Genomic DNA, 23,182 nt, shown 5'->3' with positions numbered 1-23,182 from the left:
TATTTGGTTATGGCAGCCCTAGAAAACTAATACAATAGTGAAGACCTGCTATGATAATGACTTGGACTAGGAATATAGGGAGAAGATGGTGAGAAATGGTTGGGTTAGAGATATTTTGGAAGAAGATCCTACAGAAATTATTATTAAATGTGAGAGGAATTAAGGATAATTCCTAGGTTTGGTGAACCAATGGATCATGATGATTTTTACTGAGATGGGGAAAGTTTGTGAAGCACACAATTATTTGATCAGTGGGAGAGGCAAGAAATCAAGTTTTGTTTTGGCCTCGTAAAGCAGGATGTTTATTACATATTCAAATGGACATCTCATCTAAGCATTTAGTTATACATGTTTAAAGTCAATGGGTAGTAGTGAGGGGTGGGAAGAATCTGGGCTGGGATGGAGATATATGTTTGGAAGTCATGAACAAATTATGTGATATTCATATTTTATATTAAAATGTGATATTCAAAATGATATTCATGTCAATACTTGATCTTCATATTTGCTCACATATGAACACATATTTAAACCATATTATTAGATGAGCATAGATGGATAAGAAAGCCAAAAATTGGGCCCTTGTCCTAGCTTGGGATGGTATAATAAATTACTGTAGACTGACTGACTTAAATAATACACATTTACTTCTCATAATTCTAAAGGCCAGAAGTCTGAGATCAAGGGGATAGCATGGTTAGGTCCTGGTGAAGACCCTCTTCCTACTTTATAGACAGCAGTCTTCTTGTTGTACCCTCATATGGCAGAAAAAGGTGGCAAGCTCACTTTCTTTTCCTGTAAGGACATTACTCCCATTATGGGGCTTCTACTTTCATGATTTAATTATCTCCCAACAGCCCACCCCCTCCTAACTTCATCTAATTAGTTTCAACATATGAATTTGGAGGGGAAACAAAGCCTGAGGTCCATAATAGCTCAGGAGCACTAAAGCACTCAGTGGCCTAAAAAAGGAAGAGATGGAAAAAGAGAAAGAAATAGGTAGGTCAGTGAAATAAGAGGAAAACAAGAACATTCTTGTTATTCTAAAATAAAAGTGAAGAAAGTATTTCAAGAAAGATGTAGTGATGAAATACTAGGGAGGGTTCCAATAAGTTGGAAACTGAAAAGTCACCATTGAATATGGCAAGATGGAAGTCATCAAAGACTTTGATAGTGCCATTTTTGTGGTGACCCTGATGAGAGCTCGACCAGTGTGGGTTGAGGAGAAAATGAAAAGTGGAAAAGGGGAGACAGTGACTGTGCCGAAGTCTTTTAGGAGTTTTACTGTGAATAGTAGCCAAAATGGCCAGTAGTTGAAGAGAGATGGAAAGTCAAGAGAAGGGGGCTCAAGTTAGTGATATCAAGGCATGTTTGTCGAAGAGAATGACCCAGCGAAAAAGGGAGAAACTGTTGATACAAAACAGAAATGATGATTTTAAAAATAAAGTCTTGAAAAAGATGAAGGAGGACATGATTGTCTAAAACAGAAATAGACACATCTTCCACCATAACTCAGGGGAAAGTAGGGGATATGGCCATATTTACAGGCAATTTGTTGGGATTAAGGATGAGGCAAGGTGGAATATATGGTAGTGTCTGTTCTCTCCATAAAGCATGAGGTGAGACCAATGGAGGGTGAAGAGGATTTGGGGAGAGAGGAGAACATGTCAGATAGTTGTCTCTGAGGGTAGAAAAGTGATCTTACTATGGAAGTAGATTAGAAGTGTCCCACATTGTTAGATGCTCATTTGAGACTCATGATCACACATTTTATGTGAACTCAGCAGTTGGGGGTGTGATATTCTTCAGCAATGTGGTTAGCTGTTCAGGTGCAGATGCAGAGTACATAGTAGGTGGCACGACTAGAAGAAACAAGTAAGTAACTACAAAGCTTAAGAGAGGAGGAGCTCCCATTTTCAGTGAGCCCCAGAAACTATGAGGTTTGGCCCATATTTTAAGCCCACTTCTGACTACATCCTAGACCCAGATATTTTCCACTGGAGAGAGGAGGGGAGAGAATATCTCCATAGGAGGCAGCACAGTGGCAAGAATGGAGTCAGGTCCTTGTCACCAAGGACTTTTCAAAACTACACTTGCTTATTCTTCAGTGACGCTGGAAAACAGCACCCCAGGGGACATATGGATCCAAAATGGAGAATTTCTGCTTTACTGGGCACTATTACTGATGGGAGTGGATAAAATTCCTCAAGGGAATAGAACAGAAAAACAAATTGTGAATTACTGGCACAGTTCATAGGCACCTAGAGATAAAGAGGGAATCATGAGGACACAACATGATTTAACTTTTAATAAAAAGTCAGACCAAACCTCTCACTTCCTTTTCTGAGTGCAGTAACAGACTGTTAGATTAGGAGAGCTGGGTGAGCACAGTGACTTTGTTCTATGGAGAATGAGAGAGGGAGCTCTCCAGAAGGATGTAGAAAGATGACAGAGTAATATTAAAAGTCTAGCTGATGTTGAATGTCAGGGATGGTGCTGATCTCCACTCTTGGGTAATGTCCTCCCTCAATTCCAAAAAGCAAGAATATTAGGATCAGAAAATGAGGTATTTGCATTGACTCAGTTTTGGACAGCTGCCTGGTCTGAATGGCAGGCAAATCCAGGGACAAAGACATTGAAAGTCTGGGTGAGAGGACTGAAGTGATTAGCCTGGCACACAAGGTTAACTGTGAAGAGGAGGGCATGAGAAGTCTAGGGGACTGAAATCACTGGGGGACACATGCAGACTAGCAGCCACAGTCCTGTTGGACAGAAGAGTTGGTTGGGTGAAATCACAGCATGGGTAACGTGGTGGGGTTAAGGGTTGTGGTCATCTAGTGAGGTGATCATTTTTTTATGCGCATTTCCTGGTGAGGAATTAGACGCTTCTGACAGTTACCACTTGTGTGCCAGCCTAGGAAGTCCAGCCTTAAGTCTTTCAGAGGCAAGAGAAGGCAAGAACAATGCATGTGAAATTACTCCTGAAAGTCAAAGTCTTTCTTGTTCAGCACTGTTGACGTTGAGTTGTTATTAGGGCATACGGGCCTTGGTCTGATCAGCTTCGTAACTCATGTTTTTAATTTTCATTTGGGATTTTTAAATACTTTTTCATAAAAGAGAAAAACAAACCTGTCTTTTTGGGTTTTTTTCTCTCTACCAATATAATTTAAAAAGACAGGCTTGATAAGACCTACAGATGGTCATGCTGGGCCTTGCCAAAGTATGGGATCACAGTGTGAAGTAAAGCCCGTTAATTGCAGCAGTTGATGACTCCAGCAGGGAATGGGGCTTACAATGAGACGTTCTCAAAGCTTGCCGGCCACTGGAGAGATTGTACAATTGAATCAGTTATTAGCACATATTCAGGAGAAGGCTTATTTGAAGTTGGGCAATTTCTCGCTTTTTATGGACAGACCAGATCCCTCTTGACAGCTCTGTTAAGTCTAGTGTTCCATGCAATTTCACCAAGACCTTTGATATTATATCCATTTCCTTAATTGTAAACACATATTTCTTTTCTAATGCAAGGTTTCTTCTTAACTTTACAGAGCTGTCAATGACAGAGGAAGCTTGGATACCACATATGGAAATGACAAAAGTGGTTTATGAACCTGGTTTAGCTAGCACGTAAAGAGTACTGTTGGATTTATTTAGGTGATCATCTTTTGATGAATGTAATCTTGCTAGTATCATCTTCTGCTTATCACGGAGCTCTACACCAAAACTGGGAAAGGCATCTGGAAACATCTGGCCCCTTCCAAAGCAATAACATTGTAGTGTATTTCCTGACACACTACACAGACTTTTCCAATTGCTTGGGGTCTTACACACTAAAAGTTCTCAAGAGGAGATACTGGTTTGATTTTTTTATATTTTCTTTTCCCCAAACGAGCAATCAGCTGGAAATACACGTTTCCATTTTACAACTGTACTCTAATTACTCGTTTAAATGTCTGTCTCCTTACTAGGTTAGCACTTCAAGGAAGGAAACATGTATTCATCTCTGTAACCCCCATGTAGAGCTGAATATATAGGCTGGGACCGTAGCCCGTAGCAACAAGGACCAGTAGGTGAGTAGCTGTGCTTGAGAAGATGTATTGCAGTATTGCGAAAATGGTAGCAAAGTGGGACTAACCTGAACGTCCATCGACTAGGGGATAATGGAAAAAGTTATGGTAAATCTATATAATGGAATATCATTTAGGCTTGAAAAAGAGTGAGGGAGAGCCACATCTATTAACCTAGAAAAAGAGTGAGGGAGAGCCACGTCTCTTAACCTAGAGGGAGGTCCATGATATATTACCAAATGAGAAAAACAACTTAACAAACAAAAGCACAGAGTATGATTCCAAATCGTAAAAGTAAACAGTGGCACCCTGCGAAAAGTCTATGTGTTCACAGCTGTGAAGGAACATTCCCTCGGCTATCACAGGGGTTACTGTGGAAGATGATGAGAAGGGAGAAGACAAAAATACAGCAAATCTGTAAAATACACAAAAATACACAAAATGTAAAGATACTCATGTGATACTGCAAAGGGAAAAGGTAGAATGCACGTTTTCAGCAGTAATTTTTTAAAAGAACAGTTGCCCTTTATCGAGAGCTTACTGATCAATGTCAGGCATGGTTCTCAAGGCTTTGCATAAGACTATTTCACTTACTGCCCGCACCAGCCCTGTGAGGTAGGGACTATTATTTCCCTCATGTCATAAGTGAAGAAACTGTGGCCCAGAGAGGTTAATGAATTGACCCGTGACGACACAGCAAGTGGCAACGCTAAGAAAAAATATGAATAGGCAAAAAAAAAAAAAAAGAGAGAAGAAATTGCATTTTTTTTCTAGAAATTAAGCTGATCAAATGAAAAGAATCAATTTGGTCAGGTGATAGAACTAGGAGTTATTTTGTCTTAAATATTTGCTATTATTTAATATTTAATTTTACTTTGAAATAGAGTAAAATTATTAAAAATAAATAGAAAAAAAGGTGTGGTGATTTTAAAACATGCCATCAAATCTTCCTCCTACAGAGAGGAGAGTTCCTTGCTTCTTCCCTTTGGAGCTGAGCAGGGCTTGTGGGGGCTCCGACCAACCACAGAGGTGAGGTACGTGCCTCTTTGTGTGTCTTTGGAGGCTAGGTCAAAAAAGGGAACACACCTTCCTCCCAGCTCCCTTTCTGAGCAGCTGGTTCTGGGGGACCAGCCACCATGGTGTTGAGTCCCACATGGAGATAGATGTACTAAGGCCCCAGCCAACAGGCAGATCGACTGCCTGCCTTCCGATGGTTCTAGCCCTCAGCCTTAGAATCTTTCAACCAAGGCCCTAGACATTGATGATCAGAGACAAACTGCGCTGGCTATGTCAGGTCCAAACGTCTGACCACCAGAATTGGATTTTTTGTTTGTTTGTTGTTGTTATTGTTTGATTTGGGGTTTTTTTTTGTTCTTTTTTGCTTTTTTTTGTTTTTTGGGTTTTTTTTGGCTCCTAAAATACACAGTCGATAGTCAGAACAGGTGCAGTGATATTTGTCAATTCAGGGTAGGGCTCCCCTTTATCTTATTTTTCTAGTCCCTTCAGGCATATTGTGATGATGAATTTTATATGCCAATGAAGTTAGGCCATGGTGCCCAAATATTTGGTGAAACATTGTTCTGGATGCTTTCGTGAAGGTATCTTGGGCAAGATTAACATTTAAATTGGTGGACTTTGAATAAAGCAGACTACCCTCCATAATATGATTATCCTCATCCCATAAACTGGAGACTTTAAGAGAACAAAGACGGGTCTCCCCTGAGCAAGAAGAAATTCAGCCAGCAGTCTGCCTTTGCATTCAAACTGAACCTCTCCCTGAGACTCTAGGCTGCCAATCTACACCATTAGGTTTTGGACCCACCAGCACCTGCACAATCATGTGAGACAATTTCTTAAAATAATTTCACCCCTCCGCTCTCATTCTCTGAGAACCCTAATACACATATTGGGGTGCCTTTAACTCTGCTTCTCAAACTCCTCACAAATCCTCCCAGCTAACCTCACTATAGGAAACATAAATCCCCTCTGTTGAACTTCAGATGTAGTTGACGTATTTAAGGGGGCTGGAAAAGAGACTAATGCTAGCTGGAGAGCCAACCTTCTGAACCTTTTTCTTCCACTTCACCCCTCTTTAGGGAAAAATCATAAACAATATGATTGCCAATAAGTGATCAGCACATACATAGGATGACAACATCAAGGGTAGGAAAATCTAAGCAGATAAAGGAAGTAAATCAACTGTGGCTTCTGCACTGAAGTGGCTTCTCAGAATTATATAAGACACTAAGAATGCCCAAGTGACAGAATGATCAGGTTGAGGCAAAGCCGAAGGATGGAGCTTACCCCTCAAAGCAGTGGGCAACCGTCAGGACCCACTTCTTGGCAATGAGGACACAGCCACAAATGTGTCCACTGGGTTCACTCTGCAGGGAACACTGCCATGGCCATCTTCCGGGACGACTCGTTCGACCCCCAAGGATCCTCTTGTTCATTCGGGCAGCAGGGCGGCGCCCACAGTCTACCAGGGAGCAGGAAAGACAGCGGGTGATTCACCAACAAACCCAGCTCCATGCTTGGATCTTTGCTGTTAAGTGCAAGTTATTGTTTTTGCCCTGAGCCAACCCAGTTAAGTTCGTATTCCATTGCTACACCACTAATTCTCTCACCTTGTTTAGTACACAGAAGAGAAATCTTACTTCTGCTCTGACAAGGCTGCCTAGATTTGGAAACATAAAATGGCATAGTGTTAAGTCACATATTTATCACTCACTTCAAACACTTTACCACCGAAAAGACATAGGTTCCACTGTTCCCAGAGGTTGTATTCTTTGAGTAATGATTATCTGTACTGGTGCAGGAATTCTTGAGGCAGGGCTATTGTCAAATACCACCTTGGAAATGACGGCATATGGAGGATGTTTACTTTTTTTTTTTTTTTTTAGTTTATTTAATATCATCATAATATATTTTCACATGTGTGGGAAAAGAAACTACTTTTAGCAAAGTCTCCCACATCATCTTGGCTGGTGGCACCGCCCAGAATATTGACTCAGACCATAATTTTCTTTTTTTTTAATATGAAATTTATTGTCAAATTGGTTTCCATAAAACACTCAGTGCTCATCCCAACAGGTGCCCTCCTCAATGCCCATCACCCAATTTCCCCTCCCTGCCACCCCCCTTCAGCCCTCAGCTTATTCTCAGTTTTTAAGAGTCTATGTCAAACCATAATTTTCAAAGTAAGGAGAGGAAGGCAAGGGAACTGGGTGATTTCTTAGAATCTCTAGTGAGAAAGGAGCATGTCAGATTTTTATGCTTAGGGAGAGGGTGTGGATGTTCAAAACAAGTTGCAAATAGTTTAGAGAGATAAAATATTACTTCAGAAAGTTAGAGAACAGATAAAGGAATTGAATATTTAGACTGGAAAAGAATCATGAAGATACTTGTAATAATAAAATGTGGATCTAGGGCACCTGCTTGGGTGACTCAGTTGGTTGAACATTCAACTCGGTTTTGGCTCAGGTCATGATCTCACAGTTTCGTGGGTTTGAACCCCACATCAGGCTCTGTGCTGGCAGTGAGAAGCCTGCTTGGGATTCTCTCTTTCCCTCTCTCTGTCTGACTCTCTCTCTCTCTTTCTCTCAAAATAAGTAAACTTAAAATAAAATTTTAATGTGGATCTATGATTGGCTGACAAGAAGAAGGGGGTTAAATTTATTCCATGTAACTCTAGATGGCAGGATCAGAACCAGTCAGAAGAATTACAGGAATAATGGGTTCAGTAAAGAAAGACTTTTCTAAAAACCAGGGTTAACCTTTAAAGGTAAGAACATGGGCCATGTTTAAGCATCTATCAATGTGACTGCACAAGAGAATTCAATGTAGGGAATATTAAGTTTCAATCACAAAGTTTTCTTTCAACCATGAAGCATTTATTTACAGTATACATTTAAAAAAAACAAAAGATACTTTGAGACTGTCAATGGGGCGCCTGGGTGGCTCAGTCAGTTAAGCGGTTAGGCTACTGACTCAGTTTCGACGGTTTTTGCTTTAGTATATATGATCTCACGGTTTCATAAGTTTAAGCCCCGCATCGAGCTCTGTACTGGGGGCATGGAGCCTGTTTGGGATTCTCTCTCGCTCGCTCTCTCTCTGCCCCTCCCCTGCTATGTCTCTGTCTCTCCCAAAACTAAATAAACTTTAAAAATTAAAAAAAAAAAATACCGTGACATGCTTAGAATCCTAGACCTCTCAGAAAAAAAAGAAGTATCCCTAAATATGCCATGTCCACATTCCCTTTTGAGGATCTGCTATATTTTCATTTCTTGGTAAATTTGCATGGGGATATGTGTAATTATTTGTATCAATAAGTTATATAATTCAGAAAACACATGTTTGCTTTTTGCCTTCCCACAACCTGAAGTCCTGTCTCCTACTTACTCTCTATCTTGTTATCCTTAATTTCTTTGTAGTATTTCCAAATATCTGAAATTTATTTTGTTTACTAGCTTATAGTTTCTCTGTCTACCTATACAATGTAGGTTTTTTTAAGACCAAAGCAAGTGGACTTTCAAGGCTACTCGATTATAATTTCATTTTGTGTCAATTTTTCCCTCAGACTCTCCAAGTTTGATCAGTTCTCATCACTTCAATTCCCTCCTAACTAGTTCCATGTAGCATCTGTAGGATATTAGACATGAGAATTTACTTTGGATAGGATTTGAAAAAACTCCAAAATTAGAATCTAAGTTCCTCTTCCTTCACCATAATAGTTTCTGTAACCTTCATTAAAGAAAAATGTAATTAGCAAGAGAAAAGAATCTGTGTCTAGAAAGAAGAGATAAAGCCAAACAATGTTGAAATATAAAGGCCAATCACCATTCCATGGAAGTTCTTCATTGATGTGATACATTTGGATTATGCTAAATTAGAAACAGGAGAAAGCCCCTGATGATAGATTCCTGCTCCATAATCCACTCTACACAGCTCTTGTGAAGAGTGTCTTACCCTTTCACCAGCAGTTCATGCAAAGTGGTCCCATTGAGGCTCTCCCAGTTGGAGTGTAATGTCAGCCACTCCTGGTCTTGCTCCTGTCCCTGTACCAATTTAGTCACAGATGGTTCTCTAATAGAAGGACAAATAACAATGAAATATTCAAAGCACAGTGATCTTTGACAGGCCATATCATTATTTAACACTCATTCTCTTTCAAAAAGAAACATTACAGGGGCGCCTGGGTGGCTCAGTTGGTTGAGAGACCGACTTCGGCTCAGGTCATGATCTCATGGTTTGTGAGTTCGAGCCCCGCGTTGGGCTCTGTGCTGACAGCTCAGAGCCTGGAGCCTGCTTCTGATTCTGTGTCTCCCTCTCTCTCTGCCCCTCCCTCCCTCATGCTCTGTCTCTGTCTCAGAAATAAATAAACATTAAAAAAAATTTAAAAAACAAACAAACAAAAAAACCCAAAAAGAAACATTACAAGTCAGTATTTCAAGGGGGGGGGGTTGTATTAGAAATTTGGCATGGAATGTGATCAATAGAAGAGGAAGCTACTAAAAGTATATACTAAAGCAATAAAAATCTCAACTGTTATAGCTATTTTAATCATGCTCTCCACTGACATGTACTTGAACTTTGTGAGGTGTTTGAATGCTAACGTATATGACATAAAAGTTCCAATATCTCAAAAACAAGAGCAACTTCAGGCAGGGATCGAAAAAAGCAAGATAAAATTTATCTGCCTGGGATTTTTTTCTCCTCTCTTCTTGCCCAATGTAATCCTGCAATGCAGCGATACCTTAAAATGAAGTAAATAAAGTAAAAACTAAAGAAGTAAATAAGTAAATTGATTGCTATGTAATATCTATTTGGACAGCACAAAACTGTAATGATTTTTCTCAACATACTATAAAATCTTTATGCACCAAAAGTCAGGAAAAACTCTGGAAAATAGAAATGGGAGTTAAACACTATTATTTTCCTCTTTACCTGTCTTCTTAATCAACTTCTATGAATCCTTTTCTGTGAATATCTTATTCGATCATTCAAGTACATATGGTTACACCATATCCAAGATTGAAAACCTTGGGTTTTCAATCCAAAGATTGAAAATTGGGGTTCAAAAGTATGCAGGTTTTATGTAAAATATTCTATTCTTCATGAAATAATTGGCTCTTTTAGGTGATCTGTATTTGCCGAAAACCTTTTGCAGTTCCATCACCTGAAGCCCCAGGGTAGATGAGGTGGAGGAATGAATTTAGACAGGAGGAAGGAGGGCTGCTCCTAAACCTGGAAGGAAGATGATACTTTGTTGAAGTTGGAGGAGAGTAGAGACTTCAAATCGGATAGCCTCTATCTTTCTTTCCAAGTAAAAGGTGAGCTCCTCAGATGAAAGTTGGGGATGTCAGGGGCTCATGATGACGAGGAAAGTGACAGGTATATGGATTCGTTCCCTGGTGGAAGTGTTTGAAGAAACACATCAAAGATAACTGAGAACAATGGCAACAGCACTGACGGTTCAAATGAACCTGGAAATCCTGAAATTGTACCAGCATCAAGTCTTCATGCTTAGTGACTTTCTTTTCCAATAACGGATGGATGACACTTTTTGAAAAAAAAAGAGGGGGTGGTGTAGAGGGCACAGGAAGGGAAGCAAAGTTCGGTTCAGTGGCATTGAAAGGGAAATGAACATTGCAGCTGATTATTTAAAAATTATTTCTAAAATTTTCACTTTATGAGATTTAACTAATCTCATCATAGAAAACAAAAGGAACAAAACCTTCCCCAAATCCTGTTACTTTTAAAAAGAGGGAAACCCTCTAAAGAGAACTGATGACAGAATAAGAGCCAAAGAAAAAAACAAAACAGAGCCCTTAATAATGAATGGATTCTAATCACTGGATGTTAAAGCAAAGAGCATGCACCCTGACCACACTTTAAGAAGAGTTCCACCAGATTTAAATTTAGTTAGAAACTTGAATGAACTGTGAGGTCGTTGAAGAGTTCACAAAACCTACTGCAAAACGAGGGTTTTCCTTGTCCTTGACCAAAATGAGAGTATGGCTTTCTGTTAATCTCAGAAGTTGCGTATGTGGAGGCATAGTGAGAGGGAAACTTTTAATGTCAGACAGAGGTCACAAATACCACTGACAGTATTTCTCCTGATACCTGCATCCTGAGAATTATGTTCTGTGGTAGAACAACTTGGGGGCCTCCTAAATCCAGGCATTTTACTGGCCAAAAGACAAAGGAAGATAAGCATCAGATTAAATTTGTTGTTTAAGTCATTCTTTAGGCAGGTATTTATAAGGCAAAAGGGATTTGCACAGGGAGGTCTATTCAGCATAGGATTTGCACTGATGGTGGATAGAAAAATCATTGCAAAGGAAACTTCAGTCTTTCAATCTGCAAGGCAACTTCAGTTACCCTGAAAAAAGGTCTCCACAGAGCAAGGCACATGGGATGTTTCTGCATTTCATTCATTAATCTCCAACAAGAAAGGCAATTTAGTCTGAATCTCTCACTTACATCAAGTGGAAAATATAAGAAATTCATCATCAAGAAGAGGGGAATGTCATTACAAAAATTAGTTTCCCATGAAATTCTTAAATACTAGAATGCTTTTCATACACAAAAAACAAATCTTTCAGCCCCAGAAATGCCATTCTATGGCTCATTAAAAAAAATCAGGAAATTCATATGGTTGTATTTCTGCCATCATACAGAATCTGAGCATCTGTATGATTTCAATTTTTAAAATTTTTTCTTTAGATAATTTTTAAAATTAAAAAATACTTACACCTGGAAAAAATAATACAAGTTATACAGTGAAAAAATATTCTTCCCATTCCAGATGTATAGAAACAACCTCCATAAATAGCATCTGAGAGTATCCTTGCCAAGCTTTAGCTGTAATTCATGTATATATACATAGATTTTTTTAGTCCATACATCTTGTTTTCTGTTGTATTTTTTTTTAATCTACACACCTTGTTCTGTGTTGTACTGATGATATTTTTATTTAGTGATTTATCTTGGAAGGCTTTCCGTAAAAATAGTTAACATTTGTCAACTGCACTATTTTATCTTCTTTAATCCTCTGAACAATGTTGGAAAGTAGGCATCATTATTCCCTTTTTCGGAGATGAAAAAATTCAGCTAAAAAGAGAGTAGGTACCTTGCCCAAGGTCACACAGTAACTAGATGGCAGAACTGGGATTTGAATCCCGGTGGTCTGATGCCAGAGGACCCCTCCTAACACTTCGAACACCACGTGGTCCCTCTTCATTAACAACACATGCTGTGTTCTTTTTACAGCTGCAGAGTTTTACCATTATATGGATGTACATACATTTACTTACCCAGCCCACTATTAACCCACAGGTAGGCTATTTCCAATTTTTGTTACAACAAAAAACAGCAGTTAACCATTTTAACTGTTCACCTTTGCCTACATGCACAGTTTCCCAAAATAAAAATAATTTCCTAGATATAAAAGTATCAAATCAAAATGGAAATCTTTGATTCATAGTATGGATTTTCCCTTCAAACACTAATGACGATTTACATACTCATCAAGAATATATGTGTAAGGACTTTTTAACTTTTATAACTATGCACATAGTGTAAATCATGCTATTAAAAGGTATCTGGAACTTAGCTGCTCAAATTTGGTTTGACAGTCGGTAGTGATTTTGACTTACCTTTTTCCATATTTTTACCAAATTAAAGAAAGTCTGTTGGGTAGACAGCGAAAGAGCAAAACCCATTTTACTAGTAATTAGGCATCAAAGTCACTGTATCCTAAGAAAGTGTGTGCAGGGAATATAATCAACCCTGAATGTTTCTATAGCAGCCATGAAATCATATACAGAGAAAGAAAATAAGGGACAATCTAATCCACTGCCCTCATTTGACAGCCTGACAGTCTGAGAAAACCGAGACACAGATACAGACCCATCCCAAACATTCGTGGGGGCCAAACATTTGTGAGTAAGGTACAAATGGAGGTCCACATAAGATATATGTCTACATATTTAGATGTTATAAATCAAATTCACAAGTTGTTAAAGAACATGTCTTCTATCTTCCCTTTTTTTTTCCCCCAAGATTTTATTTAAATTCAAGTTACTGAACATATAGTGTAGTATTAGTTTCAGGAATAGAATTTAATGAGTCGTCGTTTACATATAACACCCAGTGCTCATCACAAGTGCCCTCCATAATGCCCATCCCCCATTTAGCCTCACTCTCCTTCCCTCCAGCAACCCTCGGTTTGTTCTCTATATTTAAGAGTTTCTTATGGTTTGCCTCCCTCTCTGTTTTTTACCTTATTTTACTTTTCCTTCCCTTCCCCTCTGTTCACCTGTTTCTATCTTGCCATCTTGACCAACGTATCTTTTAGGCTCGGAATATAGGATTTGGGCCTCTTTGGAACAGTGGTTTCAAACCTTGGCATTCATCATCACCTGGAGGACCCGTTACAACAAAGCTTGCTGGCCCCACTCCCAGATTCCCTGATTCAGTAAGTCTGAGATGGGGCCGCAAAGGCTACCCTTCTAACAAGATCCCAGGTGATGTGGCCGCCGCTGGTCTGGGACCACACTTTGAAGACATTGCTTCAGATAGCAGACCAGGCTCCAGGTGGGCAAGACAGATTCCTTGCCCCATGGGGTGAGGCATGGCTGGGGAGGAAGGCCAGAGTGTTCACTCTATATCAGGGTTTCTTATCCTCGGCACTGTTGACATTTTAGACCAGATAATTACTCACTGTGCGGAGTCGTCTGGTGCTCTTTAGGATGTTTAGTGTCATCCCTGGCTTCTACCCATGAGATGCTAGTAGCCACCCCTGGACTGACAATTAAAAGGGTCTTACAGACGTTTCCAAATGCCCCTTGAGGGGCAAAGTTAAGCCTGGTGGAGAACCACTGCTCTAAATCATGAGCCCAGGGCCAGAGCCCTCTGCTCTGGGTCGAGGGGCAGTACTGCACAGAAAAGCAAAAGGATTTCCAAATTTGCTTCTTGAATTGTGTGGCCATAAGACATATATATATTTAAAAATGTATAATTCTTCCTCTACCCCCAAAATGAGAAGATAGAACTTCTCCAGAATTCTAAAACATCTTGGCATTCTGAAAGGATGACACATGGATGCATTTCAAGGCTTAGGTGAGCAACCAGATCTCTAGATAGTTGGACCTGTCCTCCCACGCTGAAGACACCCAGTGTTCAGTAATAAGGCATTCAATGCTTGTGTTATCCTTATGTTGGGGTTGCTTACTTAAACAATGAAGGTCAGCACAAATTCCCAGAAACCAAGGACTTCTTCACTTTTGGCAGCAAGAGAACAGGGGAGGAATTACCTAGAAATGTTACACATTTCAGTAGCAGGGCAAAGTCTGTTCTCTTGTGGCTACTGCTGGGGAAAAATAATCTGAGTTTTCATCTTCAATACTAACAGTTGGTCTTGAAATATAAATGCCTAGTGTAGTAGACAGAATACGTTATTTGATCTTCTAAATATCCTGTTCAGAACTTGGAACGTCTCCACTAAACATTTAGCTCTCTGAATTCAGAAATATTTTCATGAACACTGTCACATTATTATCTCTGTTTGGTTTCTTTTTTTTTTTTTTTTTTTAATGTTTATTTATTTTTGAGACAGAGACAGAGCATGAACGGGGGAGGGGCAGAGAGAGGGAGACACAGAATCGGAAGCAGGCTCCAGGCTCTGAGCCATCAGCCCAGAGCCCGACGCGGGGCTTGAACCCACGGACCGTGAGATCATGACCTGAGCCGAAGTCGGACACTTAACTGACTGAGCCACCCAGGCGCCCCTCTGTTTGGTTTCTATAGACTAGACATGTTATTAAAAAATTAGTTAAATTATTTTGTCAAATACAAAGATGGCCTGGAAATTCTGACAAGAAGGCATAATAGGTTTAAAACAAAGCAGGAATGAGTATCACTATAGAGTCATTTGTCTGGTAAGTTAGCTCAGCTTATGCTTTATACAGGAAAACTTCCCCCGTTGTAATGTTTAAAGGACAGCATAAAGTCTGAGTTAATTTTTCCAGTAAACTTAGCATTTCTAAAAATATTTTTGTTGAAATCCTAACTGAAGGCATATCATTTTATTCATTGGTCTGGCTCAGAGGTAGAGTGTAAGAACTGTATGAGGCAATGAGCTATAGGTCCAAGTGACAAAAACTATCCCAAAGCAGAGAGGAGAATGTTATGAATTTAAATTAAATCACAGTATTGATATTTCATAAAATTTAAACATCAATAAAACTAGGTATTTAATCCATATTTATCTAAAATTATAACATGAAGTAAAATATAAGTTTATAAAATATAACTATTAACTATACATTATTCTAACATAAGTTAGAAAATAAAATTAATATCGAATGCCTGGGTGGCTCAGATTCTCTCTCTCTGCCCCTTCCTTGCTCTTGCATGTGTGTGCACTCTCTAAGTTAAAAAAAATTAAGTTAAATTAAATTAATTTTAAAAAGTATTGTTGAAAATAAACATGTCATTAAAAGTGAAACAATTAACCAATCATAAAAATTTTTAATTAAAATGTCATTTGATCGTTTTTAAAATTCAATCTTATGAAGCAAACGGAGTACATGGGGTCAAGTGGTAAGTATACTTTTGAGCAAAAGTGTCTGCCTCTTTCAGAATGCACACTAGCCCAGGGCACTTGCATGGCTCAGTTGGTTAAGCATCCAACTTTGGCTCAGGTCATGATCTCACAGCTTGTGAGTTTGAGTCCTGTGTCAGGCTCTGTGCTGACAGCCTGGAGCCTCCTTCAGATTTTGTGCCCATCTCTCTCTGCCTCTCTCTGGCTCATGCACTCTCTCTCTTTCTCTCTCAAATATAAATAAACATTAAAAAAATAAATTATTTAAAAAGAAAGAATCTACACTATCCAACTCTTTCCTTCGGTCCTTTGGTCTATTTTATGTGCAGAAAATTCCATGGCTTTTTTGATAACTTGTAGAAAACCTTTGGAAATTTTTTAAACTCTTTTTAAGAAACAGATTCAACATTTTACTGAGAGTGGCTTGAGTTTAGTTTCAAAGAAAGTGTTTCCTCTTCGTCTTCACTTTTCAGTTGATCAATATAAAAGCAGAGATTACCAATTTCAACTACAATACGCCATTTTTTTGTTCCACTAATTCAGAAAGACTGTGAGCCAGAGTAGAATTAATTTTTCTAACAGAAGTCTTGCTTTGTCAAGTGCCTGTTTTCTTCCTCCTCTTGAAAACTATAGAAGTATAGAAAATACCCCTTTATTCAATTAAGACAGACTACGTCTCTGGATATAAGATAAAATAATACAAACTTTAGGGATTTAAGTATATATATATATATATATATACACACACACATATACACTGAGGATTTTATATGTATATTATATATACATATTTATTATATATACATATATACATTTGTATAAGTGTACACTTATATATATGTATATGTATATATATATATACACGTATATATATGTACATTTTTTTTTCATGTATATATTCAGTTACTAGTTTTAAACAAACAAAAAAACCTCAGGATTTTAGCCCCTAAAATACCACTGGAATATCTGAGTATGAAAAACTAGAAATGTAATCAATTTCTAAGGAGATGTGGACAGTCTTCAGAAAAGTGGGTGCCAGAGAACCAAGAGCCCTCAGGACCCTCTACCTCTCATCTACCCTCTTCTGTGAGAAGAAGCAGGAGGTGATGTGAAGGTGGCTTTATTGTCTCCATGTGACTTTCCACAAACCAGAGGACAGGCTGCCTGCTCTTCTAAACTCAAATTCATTCATCTTCATGAACAAAAAGGAAAGAAGTCTCTTCTTCTAGCTCAACCAAAAACAAATCTCGTTGAAGAACTTTAAGTATCCCAAATCCAATCACTGTGACCTAGAAGTGAAGTCCTTTGATTGGTTCAGCTTGGGTTAGGTCCCTCCCCCTTAACCAGTCACTGAGGCCAAGAAGAGTGGTTCATGTACAAAATGGCAGCTCCCATTTGGATCCCAAGGATAGAATGAGGAGTGAAGCAAGTCCCCAAAAGGAAGGGATACAGGGAAGCAACTTAATAAATGTCTGCTACAAGTGATTTTAATTGAAATTTTTTACTTAAAAGATGATTATGCCTCAGAGTCAAGATTCTACATGTTCCTTTGTTACTGTTTAGAAGAGGTAGGAAAGATAAAAACTTGGGTAGAAATTAGATTTGACTTATGTTCATAAATGAAATACTGGGTTACTCCGTAAGTGTTCAAGCTGATAATGTTGTAAGGTGAATTGGATCTCAGGAGGAACATTATCCTGGCAGAATTAAACAAATGACGCAGTCAGATGGACAAAGGCTAAACCTGATGACTATGGGGTTAATAAGGTGTAATGCGAATGGAGACAACACAAGGGTGTTGTATTTAGACGCAGTCCCTTCCTCGAGGGGCTATTATTTTAGATAGAGAAACAAATAACAAACATGTTAAAAATAATTTCTAATACTGTGCTTTGAAGAAAGCAAAATAAGCAGAGAGTGACTTGGTGTGGGTGAAAGCTGCTTCAACTAGGGTTGCTAAGGAAGGCCTTTCTAAGTGTTTGATGTACGAGCTAAGACGACATGAATGATGAGAGGGAGGTGATCACATAAAGGTCTACAGATCAGCATTCCAAGCAGGAAGAACAATGAGGGCAAAAGCCCCTGAGGTGGAAATGAGAACATCAGTAATAAGGTCATCGTGTCTAAAGTTCATGGACACGCGGAGAATGCTAGAAAAGAGGGATGGAGGGGCCAGTGTCTTACAGGCCAGAGTAAGAATTGGATTTTGAGCCCAAACTATATAAATAATAAGAAAAGACTAGTGGGTTTGCCATGCAGATAATGTCATCGCTGACTGTCAGTCTTGTCTTGGAGGTAAAAGCCAGTCAAAATGCAGTAAGTTTGAAAGACACTATGAAAAAGATAACAGATCTAAAGTTAGTCATCACCAGGAGTCTTCTGGTAAAAGTTCCAAAATGAGTAAGGTGCCAGATAAGGACTTCTAACAGAAAGAATACAGGTCTCTTTGGTCAATTACTGATGGATTATCTTAAATCACGTTCTTAACTTCCCAGAACTCACTCATATTTATGTCCAATGGCAATGCTATATTCATTATGATGACTGGGGAATCCAAGTCCCCCAGAGACATTATGGAGATGCATTTTTTCCATTCTAGAATCTTCTGGCTCACATCAGCCCTGGTATTTTTGGCTAAAAGCTGAGTCTTGACAGTACTTAATTCTGGAGAACCATCTGTTGGTTTTAAAAATCAGGATATGAGTCCATTTTCCACTGATAAACTTTTCACCACAAAATGGAATGTAAGAGAGTAAAAAACAATCTGATTAGTTCAGAATCCCACGTAGTTCCATTCTAATTAATAATGGCGAATTTCTCTATACCACTGAGAAGTTTCCTTTTAAGTTCATAAAATATTCATTAACTCCACCAACACAGTTTGAGATTCAGTTTTCTAAATTTTTTTTTTAACGTTTATTTATTTTTGAAAAGAGAGAGACAGAGCATGAACGGGGGAGGGTCAGAGAGAGAGAGAGGGAGACACAGAATCTGAAACAGGCTCCAGGCTCTGAGCTGTCAGCCCAGAGCCCGACACAGGGCTCGAACTCATGGACCGCGAGATCATGACCTGAGCCGAAGTCGGCCGCTCAACTGACTGAGCCACCCAGGTACCCCGAGACTCAGTTTTCTAACAAATATCTAAATTCTTGGTAGAACCTGCTGTTGGCGATCATACAGCAATGCTTTCAGGACAACTGATAGACTTACCTTGCTTTGTTTATTAAAGCCTCATACCCAGTAGTCTCATGGAAGAACTTAAAAAAACACTTTTACTTCCTTTAGGATACAGCACTTCTTCGGGAAATTATTCTTCATCCTCACTCCAGAATAACACGTTCCAGGGAACGATACACTCACACTCTGGACTATCTGATTTTCTTCTCACCCAGGCAGTCACTTAACCAGCTTCTTGGAAATGTGTAGGATTGAATTCCCTGTGCCCAAGCTACGTGCCTGCCAGAAAAACCGTGAAGCTGCTGTGTGAAAGAAAACAACTTTTTATGGATGTGCTTCAGCTAACTTCTACTCAGAATATGCCTACCGTCTACTTATTACTATAAGTGGCTTTTTGAAAACCGAAAAACACTTATATTGTCCTGCATGCATGATGAATTTTCTCCACTGCTGCACCTCCTCACTACTATCTACTTAAAAATCCCACATTGGGGGCGTCTAGGTGGCTCAATCAGTTAAGTGGCCGATTCTTGATTTTGGCTCAGGTTTGTGAGATCCAGCCCTGTGTCAGGCTCCACGCTGACAGCATAGCGTCTGCTTGGGATTCTCTCTCTCCCCCTCTCTCTGCTCCTCCCCTGCTCACACTTGCTCGCTCTCTCTCTCAAAGTAAATAGACTTTTAAAAAAATGCCACAATGATAAGATCATTAGGTGGTATGGTACTAAGACTTACCCCAAAAATCTTGAAGGGAGCAATACTAAAAGGGATTTATATTTAAGAACCTGGTTGGCCACATCAATCGGGTCATGTTTATTGATTAACTGGATGTACAGGGACTCTACTGTACTCTACTCCCCACGAAGCCCTTTGCTTTTGCTTGGACTGGCATCCCGGCACCATATTTTTCTGTGACCTAGCAAAGTTCCTTGATCTAAGCCTCAGTTTCCTCATATGTAAAGTAGAAATAATAATGCTATGTCTATTGCAAGATTATAGTGTGGATAAATTGGGTTAATACATATCAAGGACTCAGAGCAGCCTGGCACACAATGAAAATTAGCCATTACTATTTTGTATAACCTTTCTGGGAAATAAGATAAAGAATAAAAAAATAAAAGTAAAATGGTATGGCATTGTAGAATTAAGAGGGAAATTGTGTAATACCAATTCTTATGTACCACAGAAAGTATAGAGAGGAAAAAAAGACATGCAGATGAGAAAGTCTTCACAGAAGTCATGGGGCTTGAGTGAGGCCCTGAGAATTTGGAGAGGAAATGTATGGACATTTATGGACAAAGACACAGAAGCAGGAAAGAATGTGCCCGTGGAACACGGATAAAGGACAAGGCAGTCTTGAAAGAGAAGGAGCGTATAAAGGGATACAAAGTTAAAGAAAGATGAAATAGTTTATGGTGAGTCCACTAATTGGGGAAAATAGTCCAAACTTTTTTGGTTAAAAAAAATATATGTGAAATGAAAGATTTTTCCAGAGAAATTATTTCTTTCTACCTTAATCTATTCAGTCTTCTATAACAAATTACCATAGCCTGGGTGGCTTGTAAACAACAGAAATTTATTTCCCACAGTTCTGGAAGTTGAGAAATCCAAGACCAAGGTCTTGGCAGATTTGGTGTCTGGTAAATACCCGCTTCCTTGTTTATAATAAGATGGCCATCTTCTTGCTGGGTCATCACATGGTGGAAGGGGTGAAAGAGCTCTCTGGGGTTTCTTTTACAAGGACACTAATTCCATTCATGTGGGCTCCACTCTCATGACCCAAACACTTCCCAAAGGCCCCACCTCCTAATACCATTACACTTGACATTAGGAATTAACATATGAATTTGGAGGAACACAAACATTCAATAGCAATTGAACATGATGTTCCTACTATGGCAGGTAGGTCCCTATTAATAATTTATCCATGGGATACTGAGTGCTTCCCAGGAAATGGAGGCACCAAACTTTTCCTAATCCTACTTCTCCCACCAACCACTACTCACATTTCTATGCTCCTCTTTACAACAAAATCCTTCTAAACAGTTCTTTTTTAAAAAAAAAATTTTTTTTAATGTTTATTTATTTCTGAGACAGAGAGAGACAGAGCATGAGTGGGGGAGGGGCAGAGAGAGAGGGGGACACAGAATCTGAAGCAGGCTCCAGGCTCTGAGCTATCAGCACAGAGCCCGACGCGGAGCTCGAACTCACAAACCATGAGATCATGACCTGAGCCGAAGCCGGACGCTCAACCGGCTGAGACACCCAGGTGCCCCCCTCCAAAAAGTTCTATACTATCTTTTATTTCTCTCCTTTCACTATCTTATGTTTTTGCCCCACTCACTCCACTAAAACTACTCATGCCAATGACATGCACATTGCTGAAACCAAAAGTCAGTTTTCAGCCCTCATTTTACTTGACTTCTCAGCAACTTTTAACACAACTGACCGTTGCTTCTGCCTTGATACACTTTCTTCCCTTGGTTTCCAGGATATCACATCCTCCTACCCCTGGGTTGTCCTCTCTCATCTCCTTTGGCTTTACTACTTCTCTTCTCCCACCCTCTTAATGTTAGGGCTCAGCTCTTGGTCTTATCTTCTCTATCTAAACTCGCTCTTAAGGCAGCAGGGTGGCTCAGTCAGGTAAGCATCAGACTTCAGGTCAGGTCATGATCTCACTATTTGTGACTTTGAGGCCTGCATCAGGCTCTGTGCTGACAGCTCAGAGCCTGGAACCTGCTTCAGATTCTGTGTCTCCTTCTCTCTCTCTGCCCCTCCCCCACTCACACTCTATCTCTCTCTATATCAAAAATAAATATGCATTCAGAAAAATTAAAAAATAAATACATAAATTCACTCTCTTGATTATGTCACCAGTCCCATAAATTTATACTGTCTGTATCCAGGTGACTTTCAAATATATAGCTCTAGTTCAAACATCTCTAATAAACTCCAGACTTGAGGGGCACCTGGGTGGCTCAGTCAGGTAAGCATTAAACTTCAGCTGAGATCATGATCTCATGGTTCGTGAGTTAGAGCTCCACATTGGACTCTGTGCTGTCAGCACAGAACCTGCTTTGGATCCTCTGTCTCCCTCTCTCTCTCTCTCTGCCCCTCCCCAGTCTGCATTCTCTCTCTCACTCTCAAAAGTAAGTAAAACTTAAAAACAAACAAACAAACAAACAAACAAACAAACAAAAACTTCAGATGGCTTTCCAGGTGAATTCTACCAAACATTTAAGGAAGAGTTAACACCTATTCTGTTCCAAAAGATAGAAATGGAAGGAAAACTTCTAAACTCTTTCCGTGAAGCCAGCATTACCTTGATTCCAAAACCAGACAGAGACCCCAAGTGGGATTTATACCTGGGATGCAGGGCTGGTTCAATATCCGCAAAACAATTAACATGGCTTATCACATGAATAAAAGAAAGTACAAGAACCATATGATCCTCCAATAGATGCAGAGAAAGCATTTGACAAAATACAGCATCGTTTCTTGATAAAAACCCTCAAGAAAGTGGGGATAGAAGGAGCATACCTCTAGATCATAAAAGCCATATATGAACGACCCAACACTAATATCATCCTCAATGGGGAAAAACTGAGAGCTTTCCCCTAAGGTCAGGAACAAGACAGGGATGTCCATTCTTGCCACTGTTATTCAACATACTATTCGAAGTCTTAGCCTCTGCAATCAGACAACACAAAGAAATAAAAGGCATTCAAATCAGCCAGGAGGAGGTCAAACTGTCACTCTTTGCAGATGACGTGATATTCTACATGGAAAACCCAAAAGATTCCACCAATAAACTGCCAGAACTGGTTCATGAATTCATCACAGTTATAGGATATAAAATCAATGCACAGAAATCCGTTGCATTCCTATTCACCAACAATGAAGCAACAGAAAGAGAAATCAAGGAATCGATCCCATTTACAATTGCACCAAAAACCATAAAATACCCAGGAATAAATCTAACCAAAGAGGTGAAAACTCTATACACTGAAAACTATAGAAAGCATATGAAAGAAATTGAAGAAGACACACACAAAAAAAGGAAAAAAAGATTCCATGCTCCTGAATAGGAAGAATATTGTAAGTAAAACTTAAATATTGTTAAAATGTCGATACTACCCCAAACAATCTACATATTCAATGCAATCCCTATCAAAGTAACACCAGCATTCTGCACAGAGTTAGAACAAATAATCCTAAAATTTGTATGGACCCAGAAAAGACCCTGAATAGTCAAAGCAATCTTGAAAAAGAAAACCAAAGCAGGAGGCATCACAATCCCGGACTTCAAGCTATACTAGAAAGCTGTAATCAT

The 23,182-nt window shown here is 39.2% G+C and overlaps 1 protein-coding gene across 10 annotated transcripts in view; it reads right to left on the bottom strand.

Moving 5' to 3' along the window:
* CORIN (corin, serine peptidase) overlaps positions 1–23,182 on the bottom strand; it is a 261,992-nt gene that overhangs the window by 20,708 nt on the left and 218,102 nt on the right. For 9 of the 10 annotated variants that reach the window (XM_058722685.1, XM_058722683.1, XM_058722679.1 and 6 more), the window contains 3 exons: positions 9,036–9,152; positions 6,695–6,744; positions 6,372–6,546 (listed from right to left, as the gene is read on the bottom strand). In XM_058722685.1, the coding sequence (XP_058578668.1) occupies positions 6,372–6,546; positions 6,695–6,744; positions 9,036–9,152 (342 nt within the window). The remainder of the gene's footprint in view (positions 1–6,371; positions 6,547–6,694; positions 6,745–9,035; positions 9,153–23,182) is intronic. The other variant, XM_058722680.1, reaches the window with a different exon arrangement.

This window comes from Neofelis nebulosa, chromosome 3, assembly GCF_028018385.1.
Source record: "Neofelis nebulosa isolate mNeoNeb1 chromosome 3, mNeoNeb1.pri, whole genome shotgun sequence".
NCBI lineage: Eukaryota > Metazoa > Chordata > Mammalia > Carnivora > Felidae > Neofelis > Neofelis nebulosa.
Note: the sequence above shows the minus strand (reverse complement) of the source record. Positions and strands in the feature narration are given on the sequence as shown.